Raw genomic sequence first — 16,001 nt, forward strand, 5'->3', positions numbered from 1 at the left:
CACCTGAGCCCTGTGTCCAGTGTCCAGCCAGGGACCCTCCACCCCCATTTCACCTACCCCATTGCCCTTCCTGAGAAAGAAGCTAAGAGGTTCTGCAGACACCCCCCCTCCACCCCAGCTAGGGAAGCAAGGCGGGGGGCGGCGGGGCGGCTCTTCAGTGAGGCTGTGACTCTTGGAGGAGCTAAAAGGTCACGTGTGATCTGGAAAGGGGCACAGAGGGGCGTGGTTGGGCAGTCAGGGTCTGGGGTCTTCTCTCTGGCAGCTACCAGCCCCCGTTCAGGAAGCTGCAGTTCTGGGAATATACACAGCGGAAGGGAGAGTGGGCTGAAAGGGAGGAGGCCATCTCCAATTCACCAGTACCGGTGACAAGAAGGGCTCTGGGGAAGGGAGGCTGGTGGGCTGCTGGCCGCCTTTGGCTGAGGGGTGTGTGAGGGACTGCACACGTCCCCAGGGAGATGGTGCCTCTACTCCCTTCCCACCCTCTCTGTCGGACACACTAGGCCCTAGGACCTTTCCCATAAGCGCCTCACTGCCTGGCACTGAGCCAAGAGCATCAGCATGGGGTTGGGTCCAAGGCCCAGCCTTCATGAACCTGAGGGTCCTGCGACAGTCCGAGGGCCTCTCCCTCCTCAGTGCCCTGCCTTTGACCAGTCTCAGTCTTCCTGCCCACCCACAGTGGCCTGGAGACCTGCCAGCTGCTGTGCGTAGGGCGAGGTGCAGGGAGAGACAGCCGCAGCTGCATCCTGTGAGTCTGGATTTGCTCCCTGCCTGGCCATCAGCAGGGTGGTCGTCAGCCTAGAGGGCAGGAACTTCAGGGACACAGTGGGGGTACCAAATAAAGACGAGGCCTGCAGCTGGCGCCTCTTAGCGGGGCACCTGAGGCCGGGGACGGACAAGAAGCTCCCGGCGCTCCGAACGCAAGACCTGAGTCTTGTCTGCCTCTGGAGTCGTGCCTGGCACACAGCACAGACTCCAGGCGTGTTTGCTGGCCGACCCAAGGCCCTGGCAGCCCCACAGCGCATCTGGCTGGATCTGCTTCTGGCATGGGTGGCGAAGAATCAGTCAGGTTCCCAAGAGCTTTGGTAACTGGCCTGGCTTCCAAATTGGGAGTGTTCCATGTAGGAAGTGGGGCTCCAGGGGTCCAGGAGAGCAGCTGCCCCTCCTGTTCCTTACTATGAGGCCGAGCTTTGGATTTTAATCCTCCAGTAAGCAGAGGCTGGCAGAGCAGAGGCTGCAGCAGGTCAGAGTGCTCCTGGAGACAGGGCGGTTGCTGAGAGAACAATCTCAGTATCAGACAGACCCAGGTTCAAGGCCCAGCTGTCCTACTTGGATGAGTTCCTTAACCCATTTGTGCTTCTTTTCCTCATCTGTAAAATGGGAATAAAACCACTGTCTACCCAATAGACTTGGAAGGATTTAATGAAACAATGTGTGCAAAGTCTGGTGCCTTTAAAACCGAAGTCCAGAGCACTGACCAATCAGAACAGGCACTGGTAGTGAACAACCAGTGCTGCCCTGCAGACTGCATCTCAGCCCTGATTCCAGGGTTTACCACAAGCTTGATATTAGTATTATCAATATTACAGAAGCCGTTATCATTAATGTAGCAGAAGGGCAAAGGGGGCCCAAATCAGGAGATAGGTTAACCCCCTGGGAACAACAAAAAGAACCTCCCAGAATGGGTGAAAGGGTGAGCCATCCGCTGAGAGCAAACATTTTCAGAGACTGTAGATATTAGCTTGGGAGATACGGATCCAAGTCCCATCAGGAAACCAGTCTTTAACTGCAGCGGAGAGGCCAGAGCTGCATGAAGCACACAGACCTTCATTGCATGAAGAAAGACGGGGTCCAGCAGGGAGGGCCCAAGGGCTAAGAATTGAGCGCAGGGACAAACACGGACTCTGGGAGAGAAGAGCCACCTCCGGAACACCTGTCCTCAGTGGTGGGCCAGGTCTCGCCATGACCTGGACAAACAGCTTGCCTAGGCCACTGGGTACTCAGCCGGCATGGGTGGTGTTCCCACCACTGGATAATTTGTCCCCATGGGGGCTATTACTGAGAATTCTGTCATGACACCTCAGTCTTGTGTGACAGTTGGCTCTGGTTGCTCTGATACAAGTAAGTTTTTTTGGCCAGCAGAGCAGAGGACAGACTTTGGGTGGCAGTGTCGCCTTTAAGGTGCCACCTTCCCCTCATTCTTGTGACATCTGGCCAGGAAATGGGAGGGAGGGTTAAAGGTCAGAGGCAGACTTTCTTCTGAACAAAGTTTATGTAACATGCTAGATGGGATTCAAACACTGAGAGTAAACAGGTCTCCCAAATGAAATCAGTGTTTCAGAGTCCAGAGTGAGCCATCAGGAGCACCTGCCCTTGGGTCAAATCAGGTTTTCCAAGAACAACTGAAACATACAAAGGATGAAGATGGGTCAAAAGGAGTGTTTTCAATCAAAATGAAACAATGGAAATAAACAGAGGTGTGGGCTGCCTAGTGATCAGAATTCCCAGAAAGCTCTTTATTCCTTTGTCAGAGCATTTATCTCAGTCAGGGTGGGGCGAGGGTCAGATTGAGACTGCCTCCCTATCAGACCAAGGCTTTTATCTGGCCCACTGCCTGCTGGAGTGTCCAACAATGTCTGTTGTATTAATGGATGATTGATTATAATATCAAACATTTATTCTGTGCTTACCAAGTGCCAGGGGCTGGGCTGGGCTGGGCACTCTATGAAGATGACCTCATTCACTTCCTTTTGAAACAGTCTGTTGGGAAGGAAACACACTAGCCCCACTTTACAGATGAGAAACTGAGGCTCAGAGGGGTTAAGTCATCTGACCAAGATCACACAATAGTAAGGGCAAAGATTTGGGCTCAGAGCTGCTGGACATCAAAGCTGAGGTGGGTAAATGATGTGCAGAGTCGGGGAGGCTTCTCCAGTCATTGCCTCGTGGGGAGGCATGGTTTGTGTGTTTAATTCCATTTCAACCAGCCCCAAGGGCCACTCACCGTTTTGTCTTGTTTTATTTTGCCTATGCCAAAAAATGCTTTACTGAGGAGTGCTCAAAAGGCCCATTTAAAGTGTATAATTCAGTGGTTTCAGTATATTCACAGATATGGATAACCATCGCCACTGTCAATTTTAGAACATTTTCATCACCACAAAGGGAACTTGGTACTCTTTCCTAACACCCTCTTATTCTCCCATTCCCCTCAGCCCCAAGCAACCACTAATGTACTTTCTGTCTTTATAGATTTGCCTATTCTGGACATTTCGTCTGGATAGGATCATACAATTTGTAGTCTTTTGTGACTGGCTTCCTTCATTTACTATGTTTTCAAGGCTCATCCGTGTTGTAGCAGGTATCAGAACTTCATTCTTTTTATGGCTGAATAATATTCCTTTGTATAGGCCACATTTTGTTTATTCATTTTCCCTTTTGGATTGCTTCCACCTTTGGGCTAATGTGAATAGTGCTGCTATGAACATTAATGTACAAGGTTTTGTGTGGATATATTTTTTCTCTTGAGTGTACATTTAGGAGTGGAATTGCTGAGTCATACGATAACTCTATGGTTAACATTTTGTGGAACTGCTTAATTGTTTTACATTCCCAGCAGCAGTGTATGAGCATTTTGATTTCACCACATCCTCACCAACACTTGCTATTTTCTGTCTTTTTTTTTTTTTAACTTAAGCCATCCTAATGGATGTGAAGTACTAATCTCATTGTGGGTTTTTTTTTTTTTTTAAATTTGTTTATTTTTTGGCTGCGTTGGGTCTTCATTGGCCGGCTTTCTCTAGTTGCAGCGAGCGGGCTTATTGTGGTGGCTTCTCTTGTTGCGGAGCACAGGCTCTAGGCACACGGGCTTCAGTAGTTGTGGCACATGGGCTCAGTAGTTGTGGCACACAGGCTTAGTTTCTCTGCGGCATGTGGGATCTTCCTGGACCAGGGCTCGAACCTGTGTCCCCCGCATTGGCAGGTGAATTCTTAACCACTGTACCACCAGGAAGTCCCCTCATTGTGGTTTTGATTTGCATTCTCCTAACGACTAATGATGTTGAGCATCTTTTCATATCTTCTCTGGAAAAATGTTCAAATCTTTTGCCCATTTTTTTCAAGCTTTTAAACCTTTTCTTTATTGATCCCCAAGCCTTATATTTAATCTTTTTGCCCATTTTTAAATTGTCTTTTTTACCGTTGAGTTGTAAGAGCTCTTTATACATTCTTCTCTCTTTTTTGAAAAATTTATTTATTTAATTAATTTTTTTGGCTGCGTTGGGTCTTCTTTGCTGCACGCGGGCTTTCTCTAGTTGCAGCGAGCGGGGGCTACTCTTCGTTGTGGTGCATGGGCTTCTCATTGCAGTGGCTTCTCTTGCTGTGGAGCACAGGCTCCAGGTGCGTGGGTTTCAGTAGTTGTGGCACGTGGGCTCAGCAGTTGTGGCTCATGGGCTCTAGAGCACAGGCTCAGCAGCTGTGGCACATGGGCTTAGTTGCTCCGCGGCGTGTGGGATCTTCCCGGGCCAGGGCTCAAACCCGTGTCCCCTGCATTGGCAGGCGGATTCTTAACCACTGCGCCACCAGGGAAGCCCTCTTTATATATTCTTGATACAAGTCCCTTAAATATGATTTGCAAATATTTTCTTCCATTCTGTGGGTTGTCTTTTCACTTTCTTGATGGGGTGGTCCTTAGATGCACAAAAGTATTTTATTTTGATGAAGTACAATTTACATATTTTTCTTTTGTTGCTTGTGCTTTTGGTGTCATATCTAAAAAACTATTGACTAAGCCAAGGTCCCAAAGGTTTAACCTTATGTTCACTTCTAGGAGTTTTCAGAGCTGACTTTTTTTTTTTTAGAAATTCACGTTCTTTTATTTATTTATTTATGACTGTGTTGAGTCTTCGTTTCTGTGCGAGGGCTTTCTCCAGTTGCGGCGAGTGGGGACCACTCTTCATCGCGGTGCGCGGGCCTCTCACTGTCGCGGCCTCTCTTGTTGCGGAGCACAGGCTCCAGACGCGCAGGCTCAGTAATTGTGGCTCACGGGCCCAGTTGCTCCGTGGCATGTGGGATCTTCCCAGACCGGGGCTCGAACCCGTGTCCCCTGCATTGGCAGGCAGATTCTCAACCACTGCGCCACCAGGGAAGCCCAGAGCTGACTTTTGAATGTTCTTGGGGCAACCCCCTGAGCAGACCCCAAGCTACCCTGGCTGCAACCCTCCACAAAACCCCCACTCTAATCCCGAAGAGTGTGCTTACATTTCAGCCTTTCCCCTCCAAGGTTTCATATGGGGTGGCCAACTGTGGACAGGCGTCCAGTTAGGAGCTGGGGACAGCTTGAAGGTTTAGGATGCAGGCTGGTGAGAGAGGAGGTGGCTAGTGTCAGACTCTGGGCACCAGGCCCTGGGACCAAGGTTCCAGGTTGAGAAAGCACCTGCTGGGGCTAACAGCCCAACCTACCTTGGCAGCTGGGTGGGTCCTTCCAGGAGGGGCTGGGCCCACTGCTGTCCATCTCCACCCTCCCTACTCCTCCATTGCTAGGAGCTGGGACAGCAGGTCCACTCTAGAAGAGAAGCCTGTAGAAAGTGACTCCACCAAACTTGGCTTTCCTTATTTCTATTTACACTGATTGTCCGGCTGCCCTCTTACAGATTTATGATCAGAGGCTGGTGACCTCTCACAGTTGCAGGACTTTAGGACCTAGGAGATCCTTTTGGGAAACCCAGGTGTTGGAAGCCAGCTCTATTGCTCCGGCTCGGGTAGATGGCTGGGTGGATGGGTGTGGACACAGAGAGGGGCACCAGGGCCAGGAAAGAGCAGCTCAGATCTCCCGGGCCTGCCAATACCCGCCCCGCTGGGCGCCCAGCACTCCTTTGGAAAGCCCGCCGCCGGCCCGCCCCGCGCGCCCAGCTGGTGGATTGGGCCGGAACCGCGGGCGGGGCGGGGCCAGCGCGGCCCGATTTGGGGCGGTGCGTGCAGCTCTGTGAGCCGACGCAGCGCGGCTCCGCCCCGAGCATCCCGAGCCGACCCGACTGCGCCCGGCAGAGCCGCAGGGTGAGTGTCATGGCCGCTTCCGAACAGCGCCAGCCCGGGGAGCTGCTGGCCAAGGCCCGGAGAGCCTTCCTGGAGGAGTTCGGGGCCGAGCCCGAGCTGGCCGTGTCGGCCCCGGGCCGCGTCAACCTCATCGGGGAGCACACGGACTACAACGAGGGCCTGGTGCTGCCCATGGTGAGGGGCTGCGCGGGAGGCGCCATCTCCCCGCGCGCGCTGTCGGGCGGGCCGCTCCGAACTTTTACTCCAGCCGAGTGTGGGGGATGAGCACATGGGAGAGACCCTAGGACGGGGCATTTCACACGTTGGAAGGGAGGAAACGGGGAATCCGGGAGGAAGTAGGCTGTGGACCGCTGATCCTCGCCATCTCCTTGGGAGCCACCCCAGATTGTCGGGGAATGCGGAAGGGGGCCCAACTGTAAACCGAGGCGAAGTAGCCCTAAGCCTCCTGGTCCAGCCCGTTCAGTTCGCAGAGGAGGGAATGGAGGCACAGAGAGGGCTAGTGATCTGCTCAGGGTCACACAGCTGAGGTGGAGCTGCCTTAGTCTGGGGCTATGTCCATCCCACCTTGCATCTTCCAAAATGGGAAGGCGTCAGAAAGAGCTCGTCTGATTCTGTTTTCCTATTGACCCACAGCCAGGAGCCCACGCTTAGGGCAGAGTACAGGTCTGCACTCCCGCTACACGAGCCCTGCCCCTGAAGACCTATGGGATGGGACCCAAGCCCCCCAAGGCCAGATGAACATGCAGGCTCTTCCCTGAGACACTCCCTATTCCCTTCATGTTGAGCCTGGAGGTCACCTCCTTGTCTGTCCTTGGCCCCTTGGTATTGGAAGTTTTGCATACTATTTGTTTCTTCTGCCAGGCGCTGGAGCTTGGGACTGTGCTGGTGGGCAGCCCCCGGGCAGATGGGCTTATCTCCCTCCTTACCACCTCTGAGGATGCCGACGAGCCCCGGCGGCTGCAGTTTCCCCTGCCCACAACCCAGCGGCCACTGGAGCCTGGGGCCCCCCACTGGGCCAACTACGTCAAGGGAGTGATTCAGCACTACCCAGGTATGGGGCCCAGGCCTGGGTCATATTCCTGTCTCTCAGCCACAAAGCTCATTAGCTCATCTAATCCACTGTGGGGGTAGGCATGCAGGGTGGAGCATCCCCATTGTACAGGTGAGGAGACTGATGCCCCGAGAGGTTCTAGAACTTGCCCTGGGTTACCCATGACACGATTGGAGGAGCCAGGGTTCAAACCCCAGCCCGTTGGTCTCCAGAGCCCTAAACCAGGAGAACTAGGAGACCGTGTCCTAGGAACCTCAGGGTAGGAGGATGGAGGGCGGCGGACCCCTTGGCCCAACAGGTTGGTGGCCTCTGACAATTAAGACACATTTCCCTGGAAGCAGCTGCCAGGCAGTTGCCTCCTTTGTACCAGAATACATGCCCTTCTTGTGCTCATCCTTCCAGATGGCCCGTCTTACCATCATCCATTCTTTCTCCTGCAGCTGCCCCCCTCCCTGGCTTCAGTGCAGTGGTGGTCAGCTCAGTGCCCCTGGGGGGTGGGCTGTCCAGCTCAGCATCCCTGGAAGTGGCCACGTATACCTTCCTGCAGCAGCTCTGCCCAGGTACCTCCTAGACCCCAGCTCCCAACCCAGCCCTCCTTCCCTGAGGTCCTGTGATCAGAGCTTCCTACCCCAATTGTGGCTTTGGGGGAGTGGGTGGGGAATCTTCCTGGAGTATCATTGGACACATTGGGGGCTGCTCCCACCCTCCCACCCCTAGTGTTCCCTCCTGGGCCCCAGCCTTCCCACCTTGCCCTGTGCTGCAGACTCGGGGACAATAGCCGCCCGGGCCCAGGTGTGTCAGCGGGCTGAGCACAGCTTCGCAGGGGTGCCCTGTGGCATCATGGACCAGCTCATCGCACTGCTGGGGCAGAAGGGCCACGCACTGCTCATTGACTGCAGGTCAGGGGCTCCCCTTGTCCCCTCCCACCTCGTAGGAGCTCCTGGATGAAACATGGGTGGCAAACAGACGCTTGGCCTTGTCATCTTCCTGGCTCCATGTCCATCCCAGGTCCCTGGAGACAAGCCTGGTGCCGTTGTTGGATCCCAAGCTGGCTGTGCTCATCACCAACTCCAACGTCCGCCACTCACTGGGCTCCAGCGAGTATCCCCTGCGGCGGCGCCAGTGTGAAGAAGTGGCCCGGGCGCTGGGCAAGGAGAGCCTTCGTGAGGTGCAGCTGGAGGAGCTGGAGGGTGAGAGCTGGCTAGGTGTACTGTGTCCTGGAGATGGCTGGGCACCCTGGGGTGAGGGGGGCTGCCGGGGTCTCGCTGTGGCTTTTACCCGGATGTACATCCCCTCACCTCCAGGGACCTCTGCCAAGCTCTGCCCACTCCCCCAACACTGCTGACTTAAGACTGCTTGAAATCTCCATATTGTTTTTTCTAGTGTGAGGAGTAAGTATCCACCGTGGAAAATACAGAAAAGTACAAAGAAGAGGACTTCCCTGGTGGCGCAGTGGTTAAGAATCCGCCTGCCAATGCAGGGGACACAGGTTCGAGCCCTGGTCCGGGAAGATCCCACATGCCGCAGAGCAGCTAAGCCCGTGCGCCACAACTACTGAGCCTGTGCTCTAGAGCCCGCGAGCCACAACTACTGAGCCTGTGCTCTAGAGCCCGCGAGCCACAACTACTGAAGCCTGAGTGCCCAGAGCCCGTGCTCCGCAACAAGAGAAGCCACCACGAGAAGCCCGTACACCACAATGAAGAGTAGCCCCTGCTCGCTGCAACTAGAGAAAGCCCGTGCGCAGCAATGAAGACCCAACGCAGCCAAAAAAAAAAAAAAAGTGCAAAGAAGAAAATAACAAGCTATAAGATCACTACCCAGAGATAGCCACTATTAGCATTTTAGTATATTTCCTTCCAGTGTTTTTCTACACCTGTATTTTCTTTTTTTAAATTAATTAATTAAAATTTTTTTTTTCCTTTTTGGCTGCGTTGAGTCTTCGTTGCTGTGCATGGGCTTCAGTAGTTGTGGCGAGTGGGAGCTACTCTTCGTTGTGGTGTGCGTACTTCTCATTGTGGTGGCTTATCTTGTTGCGGAGCGCGGGCTCTAGGTGCGCAGGCTTCAGTAGTTGTGGCTCGTGGACTTCAGTAGTTGTGGCTCGCAGGCTCTAGAGCACAGGCTCAGTAGTTGTGGCGCACGGACTTAGTTGCTCCGCGGCATGTGGGATCTTCCCGGACCAGGGCTCGAGCCCGTGTCCCTTGCATTGGCAGGTGGATTCTTAACCACTGTACCACCAGGGAAGTCCCAATTTTAAAATTTTTTTTTTTTTTTTATATGGTATCTCATTTAATCTCCAGAATGGCGTTTGTGGGGTATGTGTAATTATTCCTAATTTACAAATGAGAAAACTGAGGCTCAGATGTTTGTCCAAGGTCACACTGAGCCAAATAAAGGTCTTTTTTTTTAAAAGGATTTTCTTATTTATTTATTTATTTATTTATTTTATTTATTTTTGGCTGTGTTGGGTCCTCGGTTCGTGCGAGGGCTTTCTCCAGTTGCGGCAAGCGGGGGCCACTCTTCATCGCGGTGCGGGGACCGCCCTTCATCGCGGTGCGCGGGCCTCTCTCTATCGCGGCCCCTCCCGTCGCGGGGCACAGGCTCCAGACGCGCAGGCTCAGCAATTGTGGCTCACGGGCCCAGCTGCTCCGTGGCATGTGGGATCTTCCCAGACCAGGGCTCGAACCCGCGTCCCCTGCATTAGCAGGCAGACTCTCAACCACTGCGCCACCAGGGAAGCCCCCAATTTTAAAATTTTTAATTGAAATATCCTTGACTTACAATGTTATGTTAGTTTCAATATCTGTATTTTCAAGGTTGAGTATATGCAGTGTTGCCACCTGCCCTTTTTTTTTTACTTAACATTATCTCAGAGCCCTTCTCTATGTCATGAAAGGCCTGTCATCAACACGGCTTTTTAAAGCTACATAGCATTTCAGCATCTAGGTGCACTGTAATTTACTTAACCATTTTCTGGTAATCATACCTAACACCGTGATGGATTTTTTTTTTATATAAATTTACTTATTTTTGGCTGCTTTGGGTCTTTGTTGCTGCACACAGGCTTTCTCTAGTTGTGGCGAGCGGGGGCCACGCTTCGTTGCGGTGCGCGTACTTCTCATTGCGGTGGTTTCTCTTGTGGAGCACGGGCTCTAGGTGCGTGGGCTTCAGTAGTTGTGGCGTGCAGGCTCAGTAGTTGTGGCTCGTGGGCTCTAGAGCACAGGCTCAGTAGTTGTGGTGCATGGGCTTAGTTGCTCCACAGCATGCGGGATCTTCCCGGAACAGGGCTCAAACCCTCGTCCCCTGCATTGACAGGTGGATTCTTAACCACTGTGCCGCCAGGGAGGTCCCTGTGATGGGTTGGTTTTTTTGTTTGTTTGTTTTTATTTTTGGCTGCATGGTTCTTCGTTGCTGCACGCGGGCTTTCTCTAGTTGTGGCAAGCGGGGGCTACTCTTCGTTGTGGTGCTTGGGCTTCTCATTGCGGTGGCTTCTCTTGTTGTGGAACATGGGCTCTAGGCACGCGGGCTTCAGTAGTTGTGGCATGTGGGCTTCAGTAGTTGTGGCTCACGGGCTTTAGTGTGCAGGCTCAGTAGTTGTGGCGCAGGGGCTTAGTTGCTCCGCGGCATGTGGGATTTTCCCGGACCAGGGATCGAACCTGTGTCCCCTGCACTGACAGGCAGATTCTTATCCACTGCGCCACCAGGGAAGCCCTCTTGATGGGTTTTTGGGTTTTTTTTTTGGATGGGTATTTTTATACATAATTCTTTCTCTGCATTTTCTTCCTGTTTTCTTAGGATTAGATTATTAGGAGTAGGATCACAAAGTCAAAACATAACTTTTTTTTTTTTTTAGCCATGCTGCATGGCTTGTGGGATCTTTTTTTTAAATTAAATTTAATTTAATTTAATTTATTTTTGGCTGCATTAGGTCTTCGTTGCTGTGCGCGGGTTTTCTCTAGTTGTGGCGAGCAAGGGCTACTCCTCGTTGCGGTGCGCTGGCCTCTCATTGCGGTAGCTTCTCTTGTTGCGGAACACGGTCTCTAGGAGTGCGGGCCTCAGTAGTTGTGGCTCACAAACTCTAGAGTGCAGGCTCAGTAGTTGTGGCTTGCGGGCTTAGTTGCTCCGCGGCATGTGGGAGCTTCCAGGACCAGGGCTCGAACCTGTGTCCCCTGCATTGGCAGGCGGATTCTTAACCACTGTGCCACCAGGGAAGCCCGGCCTGTGGGATCTTAGTTCCCCAACCAGGGATTGAACCCGGACCTGTGGCAGTGAAAGCGTGGAGTCCTAACCACTGGACCGCCGGGGAATTCCCATAATGTGTATTTTTTTTTTTTTTTAAAGGAATTCCTTTATTTTTATTTATTTATTTATTTTTGGCTGTGTTGGGTCTTCGTTTCTGTGCGAGGGCTTTCTCCAGTTGCGGCAAGCGGGGACCACTCTTCATCGCGGTGCGTGGGCCTCTCACTATCGCGGCCTCTCTTGTTGCGGAGCACAGGCTCCAGACACGCAGGCTCAGTAGTTATGGCTCACGGGCCTAGTTGCTCCGCAACATGTGGGATCTTCCCAGACCAGGGCTCGAACCTGTGTCCCCTGCATTGGCAGGCAGATTCTCAACCACTGTGCCACCAGGGAAGCCCCATAACGTGTATTTTTAAGTTTGCTGATACACATGGCCAGGAAGGTCTATTGAACAGTTTAAGGGTCATATAAACATTAACTCATTTAATTCTCTCACAACTCTGTAGAGCAGATATTGTTATTATTCTATTTTTTTTTTTTTTGATTGAGGAATGTACAGTAAGTGGCAGTGCTGAGACTTGAACCCAGGCTGATCAGCTCCATCCTCCTGACTGAGGGGCCAGGCTGCTGGCGTTGGGAGCTGTGCCCTCCCTGGCAGTGTCGGGGTGCCCATCTCAGAGACCATCTTGTCCTTGGTGAACTGTCACCTTCAGATTTGCCCCACCTGCTCTCTGCAGGTGATTGTGGCCGAGCTTTTCACACTTGAGCGCTTTTGCCATTTCTTCCCTCCACCTCAGCCCTTCCATCCGCTGCCTCCCCCGGGGGTCTCCCTCTACCTCAGGAACAGTGCTGCCCTCTGCCTGCCTTTCTGCCCTCTGCCTGGCTCCTCCCCTTCTGCTTTGAAACATGCCCAGTTTTCTAACCTCCTAAAATAGAGTCTCCTTCCCATGCCAGTCCTCTGGGAAGAGTACCCATTGCTCACGGCCCCCGTTTTCTCATTTCTCCTCATTTCTAAATCCTCTGAATATGCCCGCCCGTCTCCCAAGCCACCCGCCGTGACAGCTCTCCCAGGGGTTCCGCACAGAAACCTGGGGGTTGCCCTCCCTGCCCTCTTAGTGCCAGGTCTGCTTGGCCGCAGCCCCGTGTCTCTGCCCAGGCCTGCCCCAGGCTTTGTCCCCAGCACAGAGCACCAGCCACGGCTGCTCCGCGGAGGTCTCCGATGGGAGCCTGCAGCCCCCCACTGGGGTCCTGCAGCCTTCGCCTGACCCTGACAGAACGCTTCCTCCTTCCCCTGGACGCCTCTCCTTTTGACTTCCCCTTTTCTGTTATTTCCTCGCCCTTGTCACTGCTGTCTGAAACTTCAGAGCCACCTCTGAGTCCTCCCTGCCCTCCTTTCCTTCCTCCCCACACCCAGCCTCTCTTGGCCTCTGACTGTTTTAACAGCTGCCATCTCCTGGCGCTGGCTTCTCCCAGCAGGGCCCCCTGCGCAAGGCAGTCACTTTCGTCAGCTAGAGCTCAGCTCCATCCCTCCCCTGCTCCAGAACCTCTCTGGCACCCAGAATTAAGTTGTAAAGTCCTAAGTGCTCTGGGCTGCCATTAGCGACTCAGCTTGCTCTGTCCGCTTCAGCGTTAGCCAGTGGGACGGCTTGCTGGTTCCCTGGGGTGCCCCGGGCAGACCTGGTCTGTACCCCAACTCTGGAGCCCTGGCCATCGGAGGCTACGCTGTTAACTCCAGCAACAACACCAGCAGGACTTTTCCTTCCTGTTCTGTCTTGGCCTCTTGAAGGCAGCATTGTGTCCCACTCACCATGGAAGCACCAAGAGTCTGGGGCTCAAACTGCTGTTTATCGAGCACCCGCTGTGTGCCAGGCACCCTGCTGGGACCACTCCATGTGTCTGCTCACCCAGTCTTCCCTGCGCGCCAAATGAGGCGGGTGTCCCCTTTTATAGTCGAGGAGGGGAGGCTCTGAAACCTTGGTCACCAACCCGAGGTTCTACCCACAGCTCGGTCAGAACCAGGTCTCAGACTGGAGATGCCCCCGCACCCCCACCCCCCCCCCCGCCACCCAGCCAGCGCCCTGGAGCCATCGTGCCCCTCCTCCACATCCACAGGGGCCCAGAGGCGGTGGATGGTGGGTCTGCTGACTCCTTTTCCGCCCCAGCTGGCAGGGAGCTGATGAGCGGGGAGGCCTTCCGGCGGGCGCGGCACGTGGTGGGCGAGATCCAACGCACGGCCCGGGCAGCAGCCGCCCTGAGCCGCGGCGACTACAGAGCCTTCGGCCGCCTCATGGTGGAGAGTCACCACTCGCTCAGGTGAGATCCCGGGTGCCCAGCACCTCCTGGTCACAGGCTGTCCCCTGTGCCGGATGGGGCTGGTTCATGGCCTCCCCGCTCCCCCCGCGTCCTCTCTGCAGGGATGACTACGAGGTGAGCTGCCCCGAGCTGGATCAGCTGGTGGAGGCCGCGCTCTCTGCGCCCGGGGTTTATGGCAGCCGCATGACAGGCGGTGGCTTTGGTGGCTGCACGGTGACCCTGCTGGAGGCCTCCGCCGCTTCCCTAGTGATGCAGCACATCCAGGTGGGCAGGTGCCAGAGACCGGGGGGAGCGGGAGAGATGGGTTCCCAGGGCCGTGCTGTGCTCAGACCCCACCCCACCCGTCCCTCCTACAGGGGCAGTACAGCGGGACCGCCACCTTCTACCTTTCCCAGGCGGCCGACGGCGCCCAGGTGCTGCGCTTGTGAGGCCCTCCCAGGCCGGCCCACGGCAGGCCTGCCCTCCAGCCTGGGTGCTCAATAAACTTGTATTACCTCCAGCTCTGATACCTGCCTGTCTCCAGAGGTGGATGTGTGCTTGGGCATCAGAGAAAGGTGGGTATAAGAACTGCTCCCTTGCTCTGGGCAGGCCCCAGAAACATGGACAGGGCAGAGCCAAGCGGTAGCAAAATCTTTTATTAAGTGGAGAACAAAGCTGGGACCTTGTCATGCTGGTCCTAGCTCTTTGGTTACAAATGGGCTTGGGCCCAGGGTAGGAGGGCAGCCGAAGGGCCTTCCGGGACCACTTCATGCCTCCTGGTCTGTACCCCAACACCTACCCCCTGCTCTGTGGCCAGAGGCACCGGCCCTGTGATCAGCATGCGGGTGGGCTGGCCGCCAGGGGTCCAAGGATGGAGTAGCTGAGGCAGCGTCAGGGAGAGGAGGTGGGGGTCGGGGGCTCAGGTCTGAAAGAACTGTTGGTCCACGTGGGTGCTGAGGGTTCCACTGGTGGTCAGCGTCCGGCTCACAAACTCCTGTGTCACGTGCCGGGTGAGGGAGCCATGGGCTTCCAAGTGCTGGGACCCCAGGGTCAATCCGTCTGCAGGGGAAGAGGTGTTGAAGGGTCTACCTGGGTCCCCAACCCCCTCTCCTCTGTTAGCGCTGTGCTCCCCCGGGAGAGCCAGGAGCCCCCGCCGGGCAACTCACCCAGTAGGACGGGCTCCGTGGTGCTGGAGTGGGTGGTGGTGATGCTGTACTCTCCCGGCATTGGGTGCTGGAAGAGCCCCAAGTGGCTGCCCAGCTGTGGGAAGGGGCCTGGAGTGGGCAGAGGGGCCAGTCAAGGGTGGTGCCAGGAGACGGCGTGGCCAGAGAAGGGGTGCGGGTGAAGGAGGGGTGAAGCAGCCTACCTCCATCCTGGGACTCGATGGTGATGATACCCTCACGCTCCGGCCCGAAACCTTGGGTGGTCTTGGCCTGCACCTTGAACTTGTAGGGCACGTTCTCGCTGAGGCCTGGCACGGTCAGCCGGCTCTCGGGGCTGTCGCCATCCACCAGGAACGTGGTGGGCGGCTCTGGGCAGGGACGATGCCTTTAGCCTCGGTGGCTCCCTCCCCACCCCTCCCCTGGCCCCCCTGACCCTGGGGCGGGCAGCACCTCCTCCGTGGGCCATCTCACAAGTCACCAGGTAGCCGAGGATGTCGCCATCAGGCCTGCGCGGCCGCTCCCAGCTCAACTGCAGAGAGTCTGGGCTCAGGGCGGTGAACACCAGTGGGCCCGGGGCGCTGGGCGTGCTCAGAGTGAAGGCAGAGCCTGGGGACAGCAGAGGAAGGGTGTCGGTGGATGGGTGGGTGGGTTTGTGGGTGCAAGATGGGGGGGCAGCTGTCAGGGTGGGGGGGCAACTCACCCGGCAGGGGGCAAAGTGGGCTCTGTGGGTGCACCTGTGACTCGATGGTGATGACACCCTCGCGCTCTGGGCCCCAGCCTTCCTGGCTCTGGGCCCGCACGCGGAACACGTAGGAGTGGTTGGGCAGGAGGTCTTCCAGCACCACCGAAGTCTGGCTGGGGTTGGGGATGTTGAGCTGATGCAGCTCACCTGGGTGGGGATGGAGGCAGGTCGCAGAGCAGCATTATTCCTTATTCCCATCCCCGGCCTGATCCCAGCCCTTCCCTAGGCTACTGTCAAGACCTAGCCACCACCCACCCAGCATTAGTCGTGGCTTGGGTACAGGTGGGGTCAGCCTTGTATAGTATGGTTGGTCGTTCAGGTCGTACGCTGTACAAGGGATGAGTGGAACCTGAAATCCCATCTGCCTATGTTGGCTGTTTATGGGCCCAGGTCATGCTGCCGTGAGTGTGTCTGCCCACGGAAGTGCCACTTCCCGACGCCTGAAAAGACATCTCATAGGCCAGCAGAG

General features: G+C 55.2%; 2 protein-coding genes across 6 annotated transcripts in view; one reads left to right on the top strand and one right to left on the bottom strand.

Annotated features, from left to right (window-relative positions):
* Positions 1-5,952: 5,952 nt before the first annotated feature.
* Positions 5,953-14,156, top strand: GALK1 (galactokinase 1). Its single transcript, XM_007185699.3, has 8 exons — positions 5,953-6,222; positions 6,910-7,099; positions 7,540-7,659; positions 7,863-7,998; positions 8,108-8,289; positions 13,498-13,648; positions 13,750-13,912; positions 14,005-14,156. The coding sequence occupies exons 1-8, from the start codon at positions 6,058-6,060 to the stop codon at positions 14,074-14,076; spliced, it is 1,179 nt and encodes a 392-aa protein (XP_007185761.1). The 5' UTR covers positions 5,953-6,057; the 3' UTR covers positions 14,077-14,156.
* Positions 14,157-14,424: 268 nt separating this feature from the next.
* Positions 14,425-16,001, bottom strand: part of ITGB4 (integrin subunit beta 4) — a 30,737-nt gene continuing 29,160 nt past the window's right edge. For all 5 annotated transcript variants that reach the window (XM_057536491.1, XM_057536492.1, XM_057536489.1 and 2 more), the window contains 5 exons: positions 15,491-15,679; positions 15,241-15,396; positions 14,994-15,158; positions 14,794-14,901; positions 14,425-14,686 (listed from right to left, as the gene is read on the bottom strand). In XM_057536491.1, the coding sequence (XP_057392474.1) occupies positions 14,547-14,686; positions 14,794-14,901; positions 14,994-15,158; positions 15,241-15,396; positions 15,491-15,679 (758 nt within the window). In that variant the 3' untranslated portion in view covers positions 14,425-14,546. The remainder of the gene's footprint in view (positions 14,687-14,793; positions 14,902-14,993; positions 15,159-15,240; positions 15,397-15,490; positions 15,680-16,001) is intronic.

The sequence above is a fragment of the Balaenoptera acutorostrata genome, chromosome 20 (genome assembly GCF_949987535.1).
Source record: "Balaenoptera acutorostrata chromosome 20, mBalAcu1.1, whole genome shotgun sequence".
Lineage (NCBI taxonomy): Eukaryota > Metazoa > Chordata > Mammalia > Artiodactyla > Balaenopteridae > Balaenoptera > Balaenoptera acutorostrata.